This window comes from Gorilla gorilla, chromosome 15 (genome assembly GCF_029281585.2).
Source record: "Gorilla gorilla gorilla isolate KB3781 chromosome 15, NHGRI_mGorGor1-v2.1_pri, whole genome shotgun sequence".
In the NCBI taxonomy this organism is placed as follows: Eukaryota; Metazoa; Chordata; class Mammalia; order Primates; family Hominidae; genus Gorilla; species Gorilla gorilla.
The window spans coordinates 19837504-19852700 of NC_073239.2; the positions used below are offsets into that span (position 1 = coordinate 19837504).

The 15197-nt window shown below is 37.6% G+C and overlaps 1 protein-coding gene across 4 annotated transcripts in view; it reads left to right on the forward strand.

Annotated features, from left to right (window-relative positions):
• The window catches only part of SLC25A21 (solute carrier family 25 member 21), a 498283-nt gene that overhangs the window by 354124 nt on the left and 128962 nt on the right, over positions 1–15197 (forward strand). For 3 of the 4 annotated variants that reach the window (XM_055361149.1, XM_055361151.1, XM_055361150.2), the window contains one exon: positions 8981–9064. The exons of the other annotated variant lie outside the window; for it this stretch is intronic. In XM_055361149.1, coding sequence (XP_055217124.1) covers positions 8981–9064 — 84 coding nt within the window. The remainder of the gene's footprint in view (positions 1–8980; positions 9065–15197) is intronic. 4 annotated transcript variants of the gene reach the window in all.

Genomic DNA, 15197 nt, shown 5'->3' on the forward strand with positions numbered 1-15197 from the left:
GATCTATTTCACCATACTCATGAAGGATATGCAAGTAAATGTTTATTGTAGTGAAATCTGTGGTTGACAAAATGATGAACTATTTATAGGATATTTAAGTGTACTGTAAGACTGAATTGTAAAGTGTACAGACACAAAATATCAGTCTTTAAATCTCCTTGGCTTGTGAAAGGAACTGCAATTAGATGTGTCTAGGATCACAGGAAATTACTTAAAGTATATTCAGGCTATCAGGGTTGATCTGATATTTCAGAGAGATAGTATTTTTGAGGCTCTGTTAAAAAACATGTTCAAAATTACATAGCACAGAAGATTTTCCTTGTCTTTGTGGCGTTGCCAAGATGTTGTTACTTTATCTGTGGTAATTATCTAGGCTGACTGAGCACTCCAGGTTACATATTTTTTCAAATTATAAACTGTTTTATAATAACATAGAGACATTTATTGGTCTCCTTTACAGTATATAAATGTTAAGCCAATGCATAGCTCTGCCCACCTACACCTAATAAAGACATATAGATTTTAAACAGTCAAAGAACATCTTAATTTTAACCGGGTTTAGGTTTCTGTGTCCTGTGGAAATGACTAAGCAACAATCAGGAAAAGTATCTATCTTTCCCTAGATTTTTAGAATAATTTGATAAGCAGCCAAATATGTATGAGTACTAATTTTGAACTTCAGTTAGTGATCACTGCTTGGGCAGAGCCAAACTCCATGACCCTGGTGGACTTGTTAGCATTATTTTGGAGTGTTAATTGATGCCAGGCCTAGAATGTGAAAGCAACAAGCAAAGGCAATGCTTAAATTGCAGGTGAACCAAGTTCCTAGAATCTCTATTTAACATGCATATTCTACCTTGTTTTATAGTTAATTACTAACATCTCCTGTCCCCCACCTTGGTTTGTTCTCTTCTATAGGGCAGGACCTGGGTGTTATTCATCTTTGGGGCCCCCAAACCCTTAACCTTGTTCCTTATACAGATGGGGAGCTCAGTAAATGCTGAGACAAAAATTCATGTCTGGAACTATAAACCACACACTTCGAACATGATTAGAGACCCTGTTGAGCTCAGTCAGTGCTAAGGCAATGTTACGTAGTTATTATTATTTCTGTTTTGTTTTGGTTTGGTGTTTTGTTTTGTTTTGTTTTGTTTTGTTTTTGAGACAGAATCTCGCTCTGTCGTCCGGGCTGGAGTGCAGTGGCATGATCTCTGCTCACTGCAACCTCCATGTCCTGGGTTCAACTGATTCTCCTGCCTCAGCTTCCTGAGTAGCTGGGATAACAGGTGTCTGCCACCACGCCCGGCTAATTTTCGTATTTTTAGTAGAGATAGAGTTTCACCATGTTGGCCAGGCTAGTCTCGAACTCCTGACTTTAAGTAATCCGGCTGCCTCGGTCTCCCAAAGTGGTGGGATTACAGGTGCGAGCCACCACACCCAGCCAGTGTAGATTATTATTATATTTAATCTGAAGTGAAAACAAAATACCCACAGCTAAATTTTTTTTAAAACTACCATTCACATTACAAGATACTTCAACTTGGAAGAGTAAAGCTATGGACATAGAGAAATGTTAGAAGGAAGCCATCCCCCACCCCACCCTGCCTAGTACTTGCTAAAAAAAACTATCTTCAAAACCAGCAGTGTCATCTTTCCACCATCTGATGTGCTCTTTCTGGAGGGATGAGAAAGGCACAGTCCCCAGTGGTTATCTCCTGTAAGAAGGTGCTATTTCTTCTCTTGGGTGGTGATTTTTCAGAAAATGGGAGACAAACATACATGGTGGGAATTCTTCTGAAGATGTGCTTTCTAGGGTCTTTGCCCAGAGTTGGTGAGGTCGGTGTGTACACATAAATTTCAAAACCTCAGACATGTCTTTGCATGTTTGGTCTGACTTTGGCTATGCTCAACCAACTCATAAGAAAGCAAACATACTCTGTAGGAGCAATATCTAATTTCAGTAAGAAAGGCTAATTACAGTGAATTAAAATCTTTATTTATTTAATCTTCCTACAGTTATCCTTTTAATGTGTTCTGTAATTGCAAACCTTTAGTCTGTTAATCTCTGATTCATTAGTGGGCTTCTCAAGTGTTTATTGAGGAACACGTGTAATATTCAGGTAATTACTAATAATCTTTGTTCATACCACATTCACAGAAATCTCTGCAGGGAGTTTCGTTAGGCTCATCACCACTTATTATCAGTATACAACTTTTTCTAGCAGTCTCCCACCTCTAGAAAGGATGGAATTTGGGGGCTTCAGAATACAAAAGGCAAGGTCTATTCTCTCTTATGGCTAACAAACTCAAATATTAAGTCTGTGTGCTGCTCTCCCTCAAATCAAATTGTCCCATTTTATTGCTGAGGAAAAAGGCAGAGGGATTAAATTACAAATCTCCCCAGTTTACACTGTGAGTCAGTGGCAGCACTAGAATTATAACCGGTGGCTCCCAGTCTGTGTCTCAGTTCCTCAAAATGCTTCACCTCCTTTGACACAAAGGTGGAATTATTATACAGCCTAGTGCATTGTGGCATAAATTGCCAGTGAAGGGGAAAAAAGTGGCACTTAGGGCTGGCTTTGGTGGTAAGGATCCCCTGCATTTTTATCCTAAACAAAAACAAACCTTCTTATCTCCTTTTTGATAGCTGAAATCCCTATAAGAGAGGACACATTTTGACGGATGGCACATTAAAGTAAAAGTCACAATAAGGATGAATGATGGATGTGAATGTGTTTCCAAAAGCAGAGCTGAATGGGAGAAGGCAGAAGAGAGCACAGGAACACTACTGAACTAAGAAGTGATCCAGGGGTGATGCCAGAAATGCTCTTTACCTATCTCACTGGTTTGCTTAGGGATTGGTGGCAGTGCCAAAGGGGTGGCTTGGAATGGCTTCCCACTGCCAGTCTCCATCAGTTCCCTTTCCCAAAGCACCCCAAATAATCATATGGTCTAACTAAAAAGCAGAGTTGTGTGCTATGCAAATGTAGCCTCAGGACAAATCCTATCATCTACCCCAATCCAACCCTTTGCAATTCAATTACTGCATATTCATATAAAGATAGGAATATATAAGTTATATTAGGTTGGTGCAAAAGTAATTGCGGTTTTAACACCCATTAAAAGATTGGGTGTTAGGCACCATTAAAAGTAATGGCCAAAACCACGATTACTTTTGCACCAAATGTAAAATATGTAAGTTATATATGTATATATACTATATATGCATATATAGTGTATAGTGTACAAATATATTTCTAAAGCCTCCACTCCCCAGAATAGACTCGTTCAGTATTTGTTAAGAAGATGATAGATGTAAAATTACTTTGGAAATAAAGGCACTGCATAAATTTGAGATTTTAGAATTTTCAAACACCCTTGTCTTGAGACTTGTAAGGCAGCAAAGCCATTTTATTTCTTACAGACATATCTTTCTTTTGGCCATATCTTCAGAAGTACTCAAACAAGTGGAAGTGGTATATCTATGCTGAGACTGAGTCACAGACTAGTTTAAAATAGAATATCACTGAGCACACAATGAAGACAGTGCGAAATGCTGCAGTCATGATTCTCAGCTAATTTAGAAAAAACAATGCTTCAATTAGTGCAAACATTTTTTGTCTTTAAAAAATATGCTTGTACATTTGTTTGGGAACATTGAAAAGCCCTTCCTTACCCTGGTGGCTACCACAGTAACTCACTCAGTATTGTGGCTGGTGAATGACAGGGCCTGTTTCCTCCCATTTGTTAAGTGTGTGCAGTCCTTTGGCTATGAGAACAGCGGCAGATAGGTATCTGGCTCCTTTGCAATGCAGCCTAGAGTTTGAGCCACATTCCTTTCTCTTGTGTGTGATTCTGATCGGATGTTAAGCACCAAATATGTCCCAAGTGTTATTCATTGTCCACTCTGTCAGTGTGGCAGCAAGTTTCCATTCTAATAAAAGAAGTTACTCAGATGGATATTCCAGATGTATTTAAGCTGCTTTTATTAGGACAATGGAGAAGTCCAACCCTGTCTTCTAAATGCAATCAAGAGTGGTGTGGCTTTGCCTTTGTAATTTTACAAGGGGTTGTATTACGTAACTGGAAAATTGTCTCCCTGAGTAGAGAGAATTTGTTAGCAGAAAATGCAGCTTGGAACATGCTGATGTAAAGCTTCAATCCAAGAGAGAAACCTTTTAAATTGCTGAAATGTAGAGCAGAGGAAGAAGGAAATTGCTGTTTTACATGATTGACTGAAATGCACTATAATTATATCGACTTGAAACAGATTCCTGAGAAGAACTGATAACTCTGTGATCAGAATAAGTCATGTGTAATGGAACAAAATACTGCAACCAAATACTGCAAGTGCTTTCTCTGCAAAGCGTAGACATGATGTATGTGAGATACACAGTAGAAGAGACAACTGTTCTTGCCTTAGCCTGTGTAATGGGGCCTCTCACTGCTTTAGCATAGTTAAGAATGGAAGGGAGGCTTTACTGGGACATTAGTAGTTACCATGCCTGCCCATCCTTTTGCATTGCTCATGCAACACAGTTTATGGACTCTGCTCCTGTGATGTTATTTTGATGTTGCCGCTCCTGGTTGTAATTAACTCAGCATCACTCATCAGACAGTCAGCTCCTAAGTGAAGCACTCTTCAAGGATTTCATGGACTGCCCTTTCTTGTTGCCTGTTCTAAAATCTGTGGGTAAAGTTTAATTGCAGATATGTAGCTCCAAGATAGTCTCTTTATTTCCCCTCTCCCTTTCCCTTCCATTGTCTCTGCAAAGTACTATTTCCCACCCATAAATAGCCGATCATCCCCAATAAGAGTGGTGCTAGCATCTGATACTCTGAAACACTATTTCTAAACAATAGTTTTTGTGTATGGTAATCATCTATTTGCACATCTCTTTCACTTTACTGAAAGCTTCTACAAGGCAGGGCTTTTTCTTATTTCTTTGTAAGCCCCCAAATAGTAGAGTGTATAATAAATAGTTGTATTCAAGAACTCTTATTAACTGAATGAACAATAGATTGGAAATATCATCTATTTGGTTCTGCAAAGAGAAAAAGAAATTGCAGCTAGTGAGTGAAGTGCCTAGACTTGTGAAATCATCATACTCTGTATACACGTTTGCACAAGCTGTCAGAAAACCCACCTGGGAATTACCTGAGCATGCAGACATCATAGGCAAAGCTGAGGTCTCTGACCACAGAAGGGAAGGAAAGGCTAAGGCTGAATATCTAGACATAGGACGTGCTTGCCTCGCCCATCTGCTGACTTGTTCACAGACCCATCTGGAACCAGGGCCATGCAATTGTGCAATGGCCATCCTGAGGTAGCTGAAGTGCTGAGCTGAGCAGCAGAAAAGGTCAAGTGCTTTATACTGGGCTTTGACTTCAGCTCCTGTATACCTTCTACCAAACCACTTCAGGTCTCCATGCACCCTGAGCAACCAAGTGCATGCAGCAAGCAGAGTACTGTAACATTTTCCCAAAGGAAACACGGGGTAGGCAGCTGTGGTGTTCGCTTCCCCATTAGAAAGGACAGCTTTCCCTCACTGGCCATTGTTCCTGTCATCTCCCCACCTGAAATGCTTCCTCCTGATTTACTCTCTGACTCCCACGAGGAGTCAGCTCAGATCCTTCTCTTCCCTGAAACCCTTGCTGACCCTCTGCAGAAAGCAGTAATTGCTCCCCTCGTGAACACCTGGACAACCCAGTGCCGATGCTACTTCACATTTTGCATATTTCCTCTTATATAGTTATTTTTTTCATATTTCTTTCTTGTGCTTCTTGAGGTTGAAGGTAATACCCTGGGTTTTTGTAAAACCTGTAGCATCTTAAATCATATGGCACACATTAAGAAAATATTTGGTAATTTGGGAAAATGCATCTAGAAAGAAATTTGCTGAGATAAATGAACTTAATTAAAGCTTATTACCGATATTATGAAAAGCATCTATGCCTATATAATACTTTCATAATATATAAAACTATTTTAAATAATTTTTTTAAAGAACAGTTAGAGAAGAGTCTTGGTTTTTCCCACTAGATGTAAAAAGGATTTTATACTCAACAATGAATATAGGTTACAAATATGCAAATACAGAAATGAAGATTCTTATTTGAACTGAACCAAAGTCGTATTTTGGAAATTGCTCTGTATGTTTCAAAGTGATTTGTTGTCTAGGGGTAGTGGCTCATGCCTGCAATCCCAGCACTTTGGGAGACCCAGGCGGGAGGATTGCTTGAGCCCAGAAGTTCCATACCAGCCTGGGCAAGAAGGGGAGACGCCATCTCTACAAAAAAAAATTTTTTAAATTAGCTAGGCATGATGGTGCATGCCTGTAGTCCCAGCTCAGGAGGCTGAGGTGAGAAGATCCCTTGAGGTTGAGCCTAGGAGTTTGAAGATGCAATGAGCTGTGATCGCACCACTGCACTCCACCCTGGGGACAGAGCAAGACCCTGTCTCAAAAAAAAAAAAAAGAGGAGAATATGTTAAATGTGTCATTTTAAAAAATTAAGAAGAAAAAGGACTACCCAACAAGCTTGCCCCTTTCGTTATATTCCTGTCACCTTTATTTATATTCTAGCACCATTATTTCTCACTCAGACTATTGTATCTCCTTCCTAACCGTTCTCCCTGCCATACTCCCTTTCTAATCCATCCAGTTGGTCAATAGATACTCATTTAGAGATTTTTATTGCAAAGAACTCTGCTGGAAGACTGAACTCCCACTTCTCTGAACAGTACTGTTCACAAAATTCTTCACAGTACTGTTCAGTACTTCTTCACAAACACATCTAGCAACTTTCTACTTTACAAAACTAAATGTAATTCCAGCCTTGCTTTGCTTTTCAGTATTATACCACACTCACTCTGGCCATATGCCCAACTGCTTCAGTCAAAGCAGCACACTCATTCTTCTGTCTGATATGTGTCAGTTTGTAGCATAATTCTGTGAGGCCTAGAACTATAAAATATATTATTCCTAGAAGTAGACGTTGTGTTCATATCATCAAGCCAACAATCTAAGAAAAGCATTTTTGAACTAAATAATATCAGAAGCGTTTTGAAAAGGTCTTTTTAAAAAGCAGGTAAAATTGTGGAGGGAATTCCCTCCCACAGAAGGAACAAGAGCCCTAACTTACAACAGGAACAATAAAGTAAAGCACAAGGAATAGGCCGGGTAAAGAACCCAAAATATGGAGAACAACTCAGGTATGGGAGAAATGAGAGTACTTGTTATAAACCTCTTTAGAAACAAACTCCAGAGCAAATACAAAACAAAAAGATAAGACCCTAGTACTGGAAACTTCCACATTTGGAGGGCTAAGAGTTCAGGGATGCATGATCATATGCAAAAAGAAGAAAAAAGAATTTACCTTTCAAAAATGGGACACGTGTTTATTGAGCTCTAATTATATGCAGGGCACTATGCTTCTGTGAAGATCCGGGTAGCCTGAACTACCCAGAATGATCAACCTTGTTCCATCACTGAGTAGCGATAGTAAACTGTAGAGTAATACAACATCAATATACAACCCCACCTCTTGCTTCAAATGCAGATTCCTGCCTGCCAGAATGAATTCCAAATTTACAATCAGGGTTAATATTAGGCTCTATTAGCTACTCTGTATTTTTTTTTTTTTTACTTTAAGTTCCGGGATACATATGCAGAACGTGCAGATTAGTTGCATAGGTACACGTGCACCATGGTGGTTTGCCACACCTATCAACCCGTCTTACAGGTTTTAAGCCCCGCATTCATTAGTTATTTGTCCTAATGCTTTCTCTCCCCTTTCCCCACAGCCGCCGACAGGCCCTGGTGTGTGATGTTTTCCTCCCTGTGTCCATGTGTTCTCGTTGTTCAACTCCCACTTATGAGTGAGAACATGCAGTGTTTGGTTTTCTGTTCCTGTGTTAGTTTGCTGAGAATGATGGCTTCCAGCTTCATCCATGTCCCTGCAAAGGACGTGAACTCATTCTTTTTTATTGCTGCATAGTATTCCATGGTGTATATGTGCCACATTTTCTTAATCCAGTCTATCATTGATGGGCATTTGGGTTGGTTCCAAGTCTTTGCTATTGTAAATAGTGCTGCAATAAACACACAAGTGTATGTGTCTTTATAGTAGAATGATTTCTAATCCTTTGGGTATATACCCGGTAATGGGATTGCTGGGTCAAATGGTATTTCTGGTTCTAGATCCTTGAGGAATCGCCACACTGTCTTCCACAATGGTTGAACTAATTTACACTCCCACCAACAGTGTAAAAGCGTTCCTATTTCTCCACAGTCTCGCCAGCATCTGTTGTTTGCTGACTTTTTATTAGTTGCCATTCTAACTAGCATAAAATGGTATCTCATTGTGGTTTTGATTTGCATTTCTCTATTGACTAGTGATGATGAGGATTTTTTCATGTTTGTTGGCGCTTAAATGTCTTCTTTTGAGAAGTGTCTGTTCGCATCCTTTGCCCACTTTTTGATGGGGTTGTTTGGTATTTTCTTGTAAATTTGTTTCAGTTCCTTGTAGATTCTGAATATTAGTCAGGCTACTCTGTATTTTTAACCTTCGTACTAAATTGCCATCAAGGAACACTTATTAAGATAAGAAATAGCACTACTGACTTTTTTTCATGTGCATCTTCAGAATTCTGAATTCTACATTAAAATAATCTACGATATCTGTGTATGCTTTTCACAAAAGGAAAAAGCACAAATGCCTCAGGGCAAATCTGCCTGGCTAAGAAATAGATGAAAATACATTTTTTTCTGTAGATTTCATTAAATTACAGAGAAATGTAATTTTAAAGACTGTGAAAATAAGGTAAAGATTATGTAAGGCTAATAAATGAATAAAATCCATACCAAAGCAGAATATTCTAGATTAATCTGAAAAGCTGAGTTTCTAAGACTTTAAAAAATGAGAAAAGCCATTTGGCAAAATCTTTAACTTAGAATTTTTGGTTTGATTTTGCTTCTAGGTTTCAGATTCAGAGATGTGCAACCGATCCAAACAGTTATAAAAGCTTGGTAGACAGCTTTCGAATGATTTTCCAAATGGAAGGGTATGTATATTCTTCATATAGCCATTTTAATATGTTTCTACTTAACATGTTTTCTCATTTCGAATGGTTTATTTTCCTAGTCTTACTAGGGGCAAAATACTTAAAAGGGTACCTTTCTACTTTGTTATGTTTTTCCTAATAATGTGATTGAAAACTGAATGTATATATAATGGAAACTACCACAAGAAGATATTAATAACTAGTTTAATGACTAGAGGACAATTCTTAATTTATGCCACTAGGGCTGTTTAAAGTTTCTATAACTGAGGCTATCTAAACTCAATAGTTCTTTATTTTGGTACTGTAATACAATGTCCAAATTCATTCCCCGTTCACACTCTAGTTTATGAATATACAAATAAAACAGATATGTATCAAAAATTGATGCATCAAAGCTGGGAGCAGTGACTCACACCTGTAGTTCCAGCTACTTGGGAGGCTTAGGTGGGAGGATTGCTTGAGCCTGAGAGGTGGAGGTTGCTGTGAGTTAGGATTGCGCCACTGCACTCCAGCCTGGGTGACAGCAAGACTGTCTTTAAGAAAAAAAAAATTGATGCGTCCGATTAATTATCTGATCTATTAAATGATCAAATAAATAGAATATTTCTTTACATAGGCTAAAATTATCTTCAATGTGTAGATTCAGTTAAAAACCATATCCAGTAAACATATGTGTGCGTGTGTCTGTTGGAAGCGAGGGGCCAGGGGAGGGATAGCATTAGGAGAAATACCTAATGTAGATGACTGGCTGATGGGTGCAGCAAACCACCATGGCATGTGTCTACCTGTGTAACAAACCTGCACGTTCTGCACATGTATCCCAGAATTTGAAGTATAATAAAAAAAATTTTTTTAACTATCCAGTATAATTTTTCAAAGAATATTATATTTGCTTTTGGAAATTGTTTTTATAAGAAAATTCATTGAAAATAATAATCTTTCAAAAATGTAACAGTAATAATAATTAGTATATATTTAGCTTCTATTATGTAGTAGGGATTCTTCTTACAACTTTATGATGTAGGTTCTGTTGGGTTCCATTCCAGTTGGACAGATAAAGAAGACTCAGAGAAGTTAGTAAGTTTTACATTTCTGGTGAGTAGTGGAGCTGGGAATCAAATCTAGGTCTGCTTGACCCTAAAGCCCACGCTCTTAACTGCTGTAGATCACTACCTGTCTTGCCAGCTTGCACTATAAATACTATTCTGCTAATCATTTATTTCAGTTAAACTTGTATTATGGATATCTTTCCATGCCAGTATATTCTCTTTAACAACATAGTAATTTATTTTATCTATATGTTGCAATTTATTAAATTAATCTCTATGGTAGACCTTTAGGTTGCTTCCAAATTCTTGCTATTATAAACAATAGTGCAATAAATATTTTTGTACTATCTTTGTACATTTGTGTGTATCTATTTATATATTTTAATATGTAGTATATATTGATATATATTTACATAACTTTTATATATTTTTATAGTTTTAATATACTGATACAATAAAGTACATTGCTAGCTATGGACTTACAGGATCAAATGATATGCATGTTTTATATAACAGATGTTGACAAATTACCTTCCAAAAAGTATGTACTGATTTTATACTCTTAAGATTTGAAAGTTCTTATTTCTTCACACACTCTCAAATACATTATAAATCATTATTTGGCATATCTGTCACTGACATGTATCTCCTGTTTACCATCTGATAGATGAAAAACAGAACTGTCCTAAGTGTATTCCGTTGAATGTTATTGGAATTGAGCATACTTTCATATCATTAGGTATCATTTCTTTTGTGAATTGCCTATTTTGTGTCCTTTGCCCATTTCTCTTAGATCAGATTTTTTAATTTGTAGGTACTTATTATGTATTATAGATACTAATCCTTTGACTATTATGTAGGTTGTAAACAATTTTTCCAACTTGTCATTTGTCTTACAACTATAGTGTCTTATATCTTTCAGAAATTTGTGATTTTTAAAGATTGTGATTTTGTATTATCTATCTTTTCCATCCTGATATCTAATGATGTCACATTAAAAAAAGTTCTCTAACCCCAAGATTATAAACATTTCTTCTGGTAGTTTTTTACATTACAATTTTTAATCCAGCTGATAATTTTTTAATGTGCAGTGTGGTATATAGAAATTAAATTTCATTTTGAAATGGTCAGTCAATTGTCCAAACACCACTTGCTGAAAAATCTATCCTTTACTCACTAATTGGAAATGCTGCCTTGTTTTGTTTTGTTTTGCTTTGGGGGTTTTTTTTGAGACGGACTCTCACTCTGTTACGCAGGCTGGAGTGCAATGGCACAATCTCTGCTCACTGCAACCTCCGCCTCCTGGATTCAAGCAATTCTCCTGCCTTAGCCTCCCAAAATAGCTGGGATTACAGGTGCCCACCACCACACCTGGCTAGTTATTGTATTTTTAGTAGAGACGGGGCCTCACCATGTTGGCCAGGCTGGTCTCAAACTCCTGACCTCAAGTGATCCACCCTCCTCGGCCTCCCAAAGTGCTAGGATTACAGGTGTGAGCCACCACACCCAGCCAATGCTGCTGCCTTTTTCACATATTAAACTTCTACACATATACCCTCTAATTTTCCATTTTGATTCTCCATTTCCTATTCTGTTTTGCTCATTCATCTATCTATAGCTATATCAGCATCATACTGTTTTAATTATTTTATCTTCAGAGTAGTTGGGAAATTTATAAAAATATACCCCATGGTATGGAGTTCAAGCTTCTTGTCATGGTGTGCAGAGCTTTTATGGCATGATCCTTCTTCATACTCAGATCTGCTCTAGGAATAGCAGATGGTTTGCCACACTCTGGTCTCTCACATGCTCAGGGCTTTTCCATGCTCTTCCTTATTCCTGAAGGACCCTATCCCCAAACCTCCCCTAGAAACTATCCCTCTTCATTTAAAAGTGACTTCATATTTCACCCTCCCTGACGCTCTTTTGTCTATCATATGCTGAATTATTTCCCCCACTCTTTTCTTTCTCTGCATATGCTATATAAAATATAGCATGCACCATCCTGGTTTGTGAAGCTCATTTTCTATCTCCCCTTTCCCACCCCAAGAATATATTTCCTAAGGGTCGTGTCCCAATTAGCTCTGTATTCCTTATACTTGTGTCTGGAACTGAGTAGAGACACTCAGTAAGTATGCTAAACAAATGAATGGAAGTCATCACACCAACATCATAATGATGCAAAATGAAACAGAGATGATAACTCTTCTATAGACTAACCTCTCTGAAGTTATGATAATGATCTTGATGCTTGATTAAATATTTTGAGGTCACCTAGTGACAAAAGTCAACAAGTTCTTAGCTATTGCTCTGGTGATGTGGTACCTAAATGCCCTACGTTGATAATATAAACCTTTATATTATGACAAGAAAGTTAAGAAAATCATAGTTTATTACATGCCAATGAAAGTATCCCTTTCCTGCAAAACAGTAATGTCAGCATTACTGAGATCTGTAAGCTGTAACAGATATCCCTGAATTGGACGTGGCAGTTCCTTAGCCAAGATCTTCAATTCATGTGTGTTTTGGGAAGAATTTGATGTTTCTGCCTCTGCTTTGATATCAAATAATATAACAAACATACAGTATGTGTGGTCCTTACATAGTGGAATTGGCCTTTTTCTATACTGTATGTATAATTGCTTCTAGAGCAAATTGACATTCTTCCTGTGATGCCTTTAGATCTGGACATGCTGTTAGCCAAAAGCCAAAGAGCTCTAGTCTTAGAGATGGAAATATTTTTAAAAATACAAAATAAAAAGCTCCCTGTTATTTTTTATACAGAGCAAGAGCATTTCATAGCCCTGGGTTAAACGAAAGAAAAAACAAAAAAGAAACGAAAGAGAAAAGAAGACAAAAGCCTTTTAACACATGTTGTGTTAATTTTTTTCCCTAGTCAAAGAAGTTCTTTTGACTTTCTTATTTAGTTTTTAGAGTCACTCCGTTTTCAAAGATGTCTTTCCTACTCAGGTGCATAGAGGCCAGTTTGGCCTGTGGCCTGCAGGGAAGATAGCACTAGTCAATTTTGACTGTTGACATAATTAGGAGAATTCGCCTCTCCTGGTTTTTCCTATCTCCTCCAAGTTAAAGGTTTTGAGAGTTTGTCCTTTTCTTTTATTTAAAAACATTAAAGTCTGTTAATACACTTAAAATCTGCACAGATCTCCCATTTCCCCAGCATTAAGAAAATGAAATGGTTCTCTCCACCATTCTTAGAGATGCAATTCCTCACCTCTCTGCTCAGAATTCACTTGCTTTCAAGAGACAATAGCTCAACCACATGAGTCCAAATCCCTTTACTGTTTCTAACATTTTTTTCTTCTTAAAAAGCGTAAATACATTGTACTTTTTAATAAAAACCATGTCTTATGAAAGACATGGTTTTTCAACACAGCTTTACAGAAGTGAGATTAAAGCTTAAAAAGAGAGGCATTCCAAACTCCAAGTAAGGATTTCTATTATATGAAATCCTCATACTTAGCTAGTTTTCACAAAAGACACTGTTTTCTGTAACACAGAAGAGAGAACTCATAGAAAATGAAGCAGTAAAGAAATATCACTGTTGAGAGTACTTTCATCATCACCACAACTTTTCTTCATCTGTGTCTGGTTTGACAGAAATAAACTAATAGGTCCATCTACTGTAATAAAGTGAGCCCAGAAGACATAAAGATACAGCCTAGTTAATTAGCTGCCTTTAAAACCAATAGGGTTGGTTTTGTAAACTCACCTGGCAAACAGTGGCAGATATCTCTATTTACCATGTGTCCATGCATCATGCCTCACTTCCCCTTTATCTCAGAGCATCTTATGAAAGTTGGCCTAGTCTCTTTTGTACTTGTTATTCCTTTAAAAAGAGTGATTGAAGTGTTCACAGGTGGGTGAGGGGACTATACATTATGTCAGTGTAAACCCAGAACAGTCTTCCCATCTACCACTCTGCCTCCTCTGAAAGTGCTTGAATGGCCATTCTTCCTGAAATAAGGCAAAAATAGGAGTTAAACAGAACTCAAGATACTCTGGTGATGTAGGTAGAGAAAAACATAAAACTAATATTTATTTTCTTCAGTGTACCATGAACTATGCTAGAATTTTTTTTTGCATAAATTTTTTATCAACACAGCACTATTAACACAACATAGAATCCTCATGCCCATGTTTTGTATAAGGTAACTGAAGTTAACTAACTTACCCAAAGCCACACAGGTATAACCATGGTTTCTCCGTTAGACTGTATTTGATCTTTCACTGAAGATCAAATTTTGTTATTTATTGGCTGGAAAGAAGATAATATGGAAATAATGGCTGTGAATGGCTAATCTTTAAATGGCCATTGTGAAGTCTTTGATATTCCTAGCCTCAAATCACACAGCAACTTAAAGCAGCTTTAGATCCTCCTTCAAGTATGTATGAAAGCTCTGAGACTAGTATATGTTCAGTCAAGCAAATCTTGGTGATTCTGAGGCAGCACTACAAAGCTCTGGCAACTCAAGACTCAATCTAATCATTGCCCCATCCTTTATAATTAGCTCTGTATTTCTGATAAGTTCATGGTTTTCAGTCAGTCGATTTTCATCCTGTTTGTTCCTTAGCTCTCTTATGTGAAAAATTCTTGGGCATTGGTTTGCTCAAGGCAAATAACTAGGAAACAACTAGGTCAGATTAAGCTTAGCTTCAAATGAGAAACATGTTGATTGCTGGTGCCTTCAGAAATATGGTATTCTTCAGAAAGTATTGCTGTAGAAAATATGTGGTTGCATTTGGGGGGCATTTGAACTGTGTTTAGTTTCACGATTTGTTTTCTGTAACCACTGATGCTGCCCCAGGTATCATCTTACAATCAGACCACTTGGTGATTATAATATTTTCTAGTTAAATGACATTTAAGGCCTCGTTTTATGAGCTCGAGCATAATTGGCTAATTTGGTAAACTCCAGATGTGTGAGATAATGTGCCACTCATTTAAGTGCCTTTCAGACGGCACAAATGGCACAGCCCCAGGAAGTATAATCACTCCCTCTTGTTTTCATTAAGAAGGGGAATGAGTGGCTTGTGACACAGACAAAGGAAGTGGGATGCCCACA